The sequence below is a fragment of the Phocoena sinus genome, chromosome 6 (assembly GCF_008692025.1).
Source record: "Phocoena sinus isolate mPhoSin1 chromosome 6, mPhoSin1.pri, whole genome shotgun sequence".
NCBI classification, from domain to species: domain Eukaryota; kingdom Metazoa; phylum Chordata; class Mammalia; order Artiodactyla; family Phocoenidae; genus Phocoena; species Phocoena sinus.
The window spans coordinates 29,138,929-29,147,764 of NC_045768.1; the positions used below are offsets into that span (position 1 = coordinate 29,138,929).

The 8,836-nt window shown below is 39.9% G+C and overlaps 1 protein-coding gene across 1 annotated transcript; it reads left to right on the forward strand.

Moving 5' to 3' along the window:
* Nucleotides 1-5,822: 5,822 nt before the first annotated feature.
* LOC116754973 (probable ATP-dependent RNA helicase DDX27) lies at nt 5,823-7,942 on the forward strand. The gene is made up of 3 exons (XM_032633860.1): nt 5,823-6,908; nt 7,580-7,672; nt 7,775-7,942. The coding sequence occupies exons 1-3, from the start codon at nt 5,856-5,858 to the stop codon at nt 7,940-7,942; spliced, it is 1,314 nt and encodes a 437-aa protein (XP_032489751.1). The 5' UTR covers nt 5,823-5,855.
* The last annotated feature ends 894 nt before the right edge of the window (nt 7,943-8,836 follow it).

Sequence of the window (8,836 nt, forward strand, 5' to 3'; positions counted from 1 at the left end):
ATCATACAACTATATATTAATAAAGTAAAATCCAGGAAAACAATAGAGAATTTTGCAGGAAAGATGTGTATTCCAAAGTTGCTTTAAGGGTTTTTGGTAGCTTACCAAGTCTGAGTTATCTCACTAGAAGAGTAGTTTTACAGACATGCTGAGCACTGGAATTTCACTATCCCTAGCAAGGCCACTTCACTGATCTGGAAGCTTCCTTTGTTACAGAGTGGCATAGCTCTTCTTTGCTCCTACCTCTCCACCTCCCACAGGTATATATATGTAGACTATTTAGGGGCAGGACTATTTCACTATAATATTGGAAATGGTGCATGTGGATCACTTATGCCTGGCTTCGGGTATAGATAAATGCAACTTCAGAAAATTGTGTACCCTCTACCACTTCTCTACTTCTAAGTTTTCACCCAATAAACCCAATTTTGTACGTGTACTGTACTGTATGTAGAATTGGTAGATTTAGCAAGTAAAAATATAGTTAAATTTGAATTTTAAGTAGATAATTTTAAATATACTTTCAGGTAAAGCACGAATATGATATTTTAATGTAAGTATGTCCATTTAATATTTAGGATATACATTTACCAAAAAAAATTTTTGTTTACCTGAAATTTAAATTTAACTGGGCGTCCTGTATTTTACCTTTTGCATCCTTTAGTAATACATGGTTTTAGCAGTGTGTGTCTTCAGCCCTTTATAGGATATTATACCACATACGCTCTCCCTTATTTCCAGTTTTGTGTATTTGTTTACTTTTAATTTTTATTTATTTATTTACTTTTGTTTTTTTCTCGGTACGTGGGCCTCTCACTGTTGTGGCCTCTCCCGTTGGGGAGCACAGGCTCCGGACGCGCAGGCTCAGCGGCCATGGCTCACGGGCCCAGCCGCTCCGCGGCATGTGGGATCTTCCCGGACCAAGGCACGAACCCCTGTCCCCTGCATCGGCAGGCGGACTCTCAACCACTGCGCCACCAGGGAAGCCCTTGTTTACTTTTTATTGATAGGTTAGTTTGTATTTGTATGTTGCTTACTTTTTATTGATAGGCTAATTAGCATTTAGTTTTTTATTTTATTTATTTATTTTCATTTACATATCTATGTTGTATTTTATTGCTTTGGCACAAAGACTATTGCAAAGTGCACAAGGAAAGATCAGCTATGATGTAGTCTTCAGTTAAAATGAATTTCTGCTTATAATACAATTTTCTGGAGGGCATTAAAAAAAAAACAACTGAGTCGTATGAGAGCATTTGATTAACTCTTAAATTAACCAACATTGCCTTTTAAATAGCTAGTGAGAAATAAGAATGATACAATTTACATATTTGTCAATGTCTACTGTAAGTTGTATTTTTCTAGACTTGATATTTAGAGAACAATAATACTAACATTAGTATTTAATTATTGGGTGCCTGCTATGTGCCTTGAACTGTTCCAGACGATTTAAATATTTCATTTAAATAACATATCAAGTCTCTGTGCTAAGTAATACTATTAATGCCAGAGTCAAATATTTTCAGGAAGATTAAATCAGTTTCTCAAGGTCTCTAAACTGGTAAGCCGAAGAGGAACAATTTGGTCAGAGGTCTATCATACACAGCCAGGAAGCAGTTAAAATTCACCGGCTACCAGCAGCAAAACACAGCTGAGCAAGGCTCGTGCAGGAGTTTGTTTAGATTTGCTGGATTCAATAAAACTAAAACATCTGTTTTGGTCACTGCACTGGACATGCTCTTGAAATTTGTTGACAATAAAATATATCTCATTTGATACTGGGAAAGGAAATTTAGAAATACTAGTAAAAATATTGTACTTGTTAGAAAAAAATTCTGAAAGACTTTGATAAGTAATCTCTTCTGTGGAGATGCTGTCCATCCCCAACCTCCATCCTTTCATGACCACACCAGTAGACATTACAGGACTCCAGAAAATACTTCCTTGATCTCTCTCACCTCCAAAAGAAGTTTAGCTGTGCCTCCTTGTTACTTCACATATTTGCTAATCTATTACTACAGAGGTTTATCAGTTATATTTTTCAATAGTCAGTGGGTTTAATTAAGTTATGCATTATTACTGTTGTATCTCTAGTATTTGGTACATATTCTGACACCCAGCAAGCAATTATTATATGTTTCCTAAATAGATAAGGAAGAATAAACAGTTTCTTTATGAATCAAATGGGTACCAGTTGCTGAAATTCATAAATGGAAGAGTTGAAGCAGTCTCAGGTAATTATAAAACTCTTTAAGTAGATAATTTTAGATATACTTTCAGGTAAAGCACAAATATGATATTTTAATGTAAGTATGTCCATTTAATATTTAGGATATACATTTACCAAAAAAAATTTAAAGATTTAATTTTAAAAATTTAAAGATTTGTAGTAGAATATAACAATGTAATTCAGAGAATTTATGGGTAACATTTTATTAAGTAAGTGTTGGCCATATGGATATGATCTCTGCAGCCAAAGATCTTATTTGCTAAACTACCTGTAATGGTAACAATCATTGTGACATAACTTTTAGGAACCTCTTTTAAGGCTTCTGGATTTGTATTATAACTGTCATCTTTTACTATCATAGCTGATATATGGAAATTTGGTGACACTTTTTAAAAAAATTTTAAGCACACTAACTTCTTTTTCTAATATTTATTTAGGCTGTGCCACGTCTTAGTTAAGGCACGCTGGATCTTTGCTGCGTCATGTGAACTCATAGATGTGGCATGCATGTGGGATCTAGTTCCCCGAACAGGGATCGAACCTGGGCCCCCTGCATTGGGAGCACGGATTCTTACCTACTGGACCACCAGGGAAGTCCCTGGTGACACTCCTATCTGGAAAAAAAAGCCTTACAGAAGTTTTAACCATATGACTATGTCTTGTAAAATATAACATTCATATATGCATAAATGCATTTTCACTTCTATACACATAACATTTAATTTTTAAAATATATATTTTGTCTCATTTTCAAACTTCTATCCATAGACTTAATTACTTGTATTGTTTTTCCTTTCTGCCTACATCATTATTAATTCTTTTCTTCTCTTTTCTTTGGTTCATCTGTTATTTGGTTTCCTACTTCATATTTGCAGGCTTGGATCATTTTTAAAATTTTTTGTCAGTAATAAAACTATTTCCTATCATAACTGTTTCATTATACATTTATATAGTTATTTCAGTTGGGTTTTGATACTTTTTAAATTCATTTTCTCTCAAATATTTTGTTTTTGTGGTTCTACTTTCTCTTTCCTGTAGTTGGACCCTAAAATTAATTTTAAAGGAAAAGATTATCCTTTAAGGAAATATTTAAGGAAATATTTCCTGTTCTTGGTCAATATTACTCAGAATAGATGACTTTCTGGTCACCTTTTAAATATTTCCAAGACTAGACTTCATAAACTCCTTTGGTATCTCTAAATTAATACATACCTTTTAATAGTACTGCCTCTGGTACCATCTTTTGCCTTCCAATCCATTCCCCAAGTAGCAGTTAGTATTTACATTTTGCCTAAATATTAAGTGAAGAAGAGAAAATCTACCAGGTTGCTTTCTTTTTGTGTAAAAGGCCGTCTTTCTTCTTCCTTTTTTTCCCCCATGTTTTAGTATTTTAGATGACTTTACTGTTTTCAAAGCCTCTTTAATCTCATTTCATAATCAGTGAAAATGAGCATGGAAGGACTTCCATTGTTCAGATGATTGAACCAAGGTTAAGTGAGAGTAGGGAGTCTGCTAGAGACATCCTGGTAATTATCACACTACCAGTTATGGTGGCTACCACAGCAGCCTGCCTCATGCCTCTTCTTCACAGAATTTCATGTTCTAGTTCTTTGAGCAATTTTCAATAATAGCAATAAAGAGCTATTTCTCAGAAACAAATGATTGGAAACTAACACTTGGCAGATTCATGGCTCAGTGTTTTGTTTTGTTTTGTTTTTTGTTGTCAACTAGACTGCTGGACTTAAAATTAAATCCTCTCCTGGGCTCACAGCTGGTACTGCAAACACTGCTAATTGGACAGGCTGAAGTGTGAAACTAAATATATACGTTGTCATTTTACTCAACAGTTTCTGGAAAATGTATTGCAGGTAAATCAGCAGGCATTAGCAAAGCTTTTGAGAAAGTACACATATGGGTATTAAGCCTCATGATGGATATGTTTCCCTACTAGAGCAAAGCAAGCATCTGACTTTCATAGCCATTACTGAAGCAGCATAGATTTGTCATTCTGAAAACAAATGAGACTTTTCCCTTATGTAATTTTGAACATTTTGATTGATTTTTGGATAATAGCCTTCCCAACTTTTTTTTCCTCCAATGTTATATTCCTCTCTCTTTGTCCTAGAGGAATACCAAATATCTCCTATTAAATAATTTCAATATATAGTTTTAAATGCCTTTCATTGTGTTGATTATACAGGAGGAACTTGTGAAATATGTGTCTAATGGCCTAATCAATAGATAACCATATTTTACTCATTTTGTTTTTCATTCTGGAGTCTCAGTGAGATAGAAGCATTGGAAATCAGGCAATTAGTTACTTAAAAGGAAAGAAAAGAAAAATCTCATCAGAGTTCCTTTGGGACCCAGGGTGATATTTACTTATGCGGTAAGATTTTCTGTTCCAAACCTTTATAACTATGTTCAACTTCCAATTGGAAGACATTATTGATTAACTTTTAATTTAGAAGAGACAAATTAAAGATAATGCTAGTTTTCTCTGCATGGCAATCTCGATTCACCTTCCATTCTTTTCTGCCCTACTCTGCAACCTGTGAGAATAAATGTTATAAAAGACAACATCCAGGTGCTCTTGATTTCTGGCTTCTATATGGTTTTGGTCAGTGACATGCACTGCCAGAGATTTGAAGGTGGGAAAAGAAAGAGGTTGGGTATTTATTTCCTTTGTTCCTTCTCTGCCAGGTCATGGTTTGGTCAGTGGTTGTATTCATCTACCTAAGACTTAGTCTTCGTGACAGACATCTCCTGCTCTCAACAGACTCCAAATCATTGTTTCTTCCCCTTGCCCATTCAGGTATAATGATACTAACGTTCCATGAAGTTGCTAATCTCTGAGCATTTTATTATTCTTCATTGGTTCCGTTAGCCCTGTCCATACATCTATAAATTATCCTTTCTTGTACTCTCTTTAATTAAACTTTTGAAGATGAAATCTGTTTTCTGGTAGAATTCTGATAGAGAAAATAATTGGTAGCAGGGTTGGACTCAAGAATCAAACCCTCAGAATGGACTTCTGGGTTTTGGTGTATGTAAACTGAATGACTGAATGGACAATACTGACACTGAAAATTGATGTCATGACCATTGGTGGCATCAGATGAAGAGCCAGTGGAGGGCAAGTCAGTTGGAAGACAATGACAAAGTGGCACGCAAGAGTGTGTGTTTGCTTTGTTCTGCATATGGTAGCTTTTTATCTAAATAAAAGGATGAAAATGGAATACAAATGGACTGTGCTGGTCCATCCCCATTTTTACCTATATGTATTTTATGTGTCCTTCTTTCCAATGCCATGTGCTTTAGGAGGCTGACTTCCAGACTGTATCACCAAATATCTTTGCTATCTGGCTATTATTTGGGTATTTTCTCCTTCAATCAAGATTCATCTCTATAAATTAACCTTTCACTGAACTCTTTTAAAATCTTTGGTGTGCTATTTCCTGCCATGACCCTGACTGTTAAGACAAACTCCCTAAAGTACAAGGTGGAAGCACTGGATCTTCTTGACTTTGCAGTTTGTAACCTACATTGTCTTAGGAGAGAGGGAGCCTAAGTGTACTGAGCCTAGCGCGCCGCGCTGGTTTCCGGAAGTGGCTGCTGCGGCGACATGCTTGCGGAGCTGGGTTTAATCGGGACCATAGGCGAAGATGATGAGGTGTCAGTGGAGCCAGAGACTGACTCCGAAGACCAGGAGGAGGAGGGGCCCATTGTGCTGGGCAGAAAGCCGAAAGCCTTGCAGAAGAACCGCAGTGCCGATTTCAACCCTGACTTTGTTTTCACTGAGAAGGAGGGGATGTACGATGGCAGCTGGGCCATGGCTGACGTCATAAGCCAGCTCAAGAAGAAGAGGGCAGCCACGACATTAGATGAGAAGATTGAGAAAGTTCGAAAGAAAAGGAAAACAGAGGATAAAGAAGCCAAGTCTGGGAAGTTAGAGAAGGAGAAAGAAGCAAAGGAGGGCTCTGAACCTGAGGAACAGGAAGACTTTGAAGGGAAAGATGAGGAAGCCACAGAAGATGAAGAATCAGAGACTGACTACTCGTCAGCTGATGAGAACGTCCTCACCAAAGCAGATACACTCAAAGTAAAGGAGCAGAAGAAGAAGAAAGGACAGGAAGCAGGAGGATTTTTTGAAGATGCATCTCAGTATGATGAAAACCTCTCATTCCAGGACATGAACCTTTCCCACCCTCTTCTGAAGGCCATCACAGCCATGGGCTTCAAGGACCCCACACCGATCCAGAAGGCATGCATACCTGTGGGTGTGTTGGGGAAGGACATCTGTGCCTGTGCAGCCACTGGGACAGGTAAAACTGCGGCTTTTGCCCTGCCCGTCTTGGAGCGTCTGATCTACAAACCCCGCCAGGCTCCGGTGACCCATGTGCTGGTGCTGGTTCCCACCCGGGAACTGGGCATCCAGGTGCACTCCGTCACCAAGCAGCTGGCCCAGTTCTGCAGCGTCACCACCTGCCTGGCTGTGGGTGGCTTGGACGTGAAGTCTCAGGAAGCAGCCCTCCGGGCAGCGCCTGACATCCTCATCGCCACCCCGGGCCGGCTCATTGATCACCTCCACAACTGCCCTTCCTTCCACCTGAGCAGCATCGAGGTGCTCATCCTGGATGATGCTGGCCACTCTATAACAGTTCCTGGGACTTCCCTGGTGGTCCAGTGGTTAAGAATCTGCTTGCGGGCTTCCCTGGTGGCGCAGTGGTTGAGAGTCCGCCTGCCGATGCAGGGAACACGGGTTCGTTCCCCAGTCCAGGAAGATCCCACATGCCGCAGAGCGGCTGGGCCCGTGAGCATGGCTGCTCACCCTGTGCGTCTGGAGCCTGTGCTCCTCAACGGGAGAGGCCACAACAGTGAGAGGCCCGCGTACCGCAAAAAAAAAAAAGAGAAAAAGAATCCGCTTGCCAGTGCAAGGGACACGGGTTTGATCCCTGAAGATCCCATGTGCCGCGGAGCAACTAAGCCCTGAGCCACAACTACTGAGCCTGCACGCCACAACTACTGAAGCCCGTGTGCCTACAGCTTGTGCTCCAGAACAAGAGAAGCCACCACGATGAGAAGCTAACGCACCGCAATGAAGAGTAGCCACCATTCACCGCAACTAGAGAGAAAAGCCTGTGTGCAGCAACGAAGACCCAATGCAGCCCCCCCAAATAAATAAATAAATAAATGAAATATTTTTTAAAAAACAGTTCATCCCTGCCCCCCACACCCCCGCCTCGTCCTTCCCTTCCTGCCTTATGTTCTCTGAGGTGCTACACCTCCTTGACCTCCCGCATTGTTACCTGAATGCTCGTGTGGTGGCTGTGTCCCTCTTCTCCCCAGAACTTCATGTTCGAGAAGGGCCGGCTTTGTGTTTGTGTTGCCTGCTGCCACATCCCAGTGCCAGGGCCGTGTCTAGAATCTAGCAGGTGCACAGTAGGTGTTGAATAACTGGTCGACTGCCTCCCCTGAGCATTCTTGAGGCCTGAAGGAGGTAAAGGAGATCGTTCTAAGCCAAGGGAACATGATCTGATTTAGGTTTTAAATATCAAAAATATCAATGTCTCAAAAGATCAAGAAAGGCTGTGGAAGTTTCAGACTGAGACCAAAGAGACACGACAACTAAAGGTGATACCTGTCCCTCAACTGCAGCCTGAACTGGACGAGAAATACTGTAAAGGATTGAAAAAATTGGAGTCACAGTAATCTCACAGATGACTATTATCTGCAAAGAGAAAGAGGTTCCTTTCCTAGTGGAGAGAGCTGGTAGACACCACTTCAACCAAGTGACCAAACTGCGTTGCTGGAACAAACTGTCTGTCTCCGGATGGAGTGAGAGTGAGGTGCAGAGCTGCCCCCTACCCGGCTCCCAGCAATGATTGTTGAATCCAGTCACTGGGGAATAATTAGACATATTCAGAGTGTGAAAAAGGATGAGAGGACTTTGTAGACTAAGGGAGACTAAAGAGATGTGACAACCAAGTACAACGTAGGAACTGTCATTCCTGACTAAAAAAATAAAAAGACAGCTCTAGAATGACGTTTTGGGGACAGTTAGGGAAAACTGAATATACATGTACTTTACTTTAGATATCATTCAGACACTTGAATTTCTCAGGTGTGATAACGACATTGTGTTTATGTAGGAGAAATTCACCGTTCTTAGGGAGTGTGTGCTGAAATATTTAGGGGTCCGGTGTCATGATATCTGCCACTTAATAGCATAAGATTCAGCAAAAGAAAAAAAAGAAAGACTAAGCAGATATGGGCAAATGATAATTCTTGGTGAACCTTGGAAAAAGGGTAAGATAACGCTAATAAAATAAGTAAATAAATGAGCCTGAAACATAACCAACATATGTATTTTTTCGATACATAACAGTATCGAAAAAAAAAAAAAGACAAGTACTGCTCCCTCTTTTGAGGAATCTTTCTGTGCTTCTGATTTGTTTTCTGTTAGCAATGGACCCCTATTATGTGATCTGTACATCTCCATCCAAGACTTGGTATGGTAGCTGGACAACAGGGGCCTGTTAGCATATAGACTTTCTTGTCTTTCTGGAAACAACAGCAACAAGCTATTATACTATGAGAAACCAG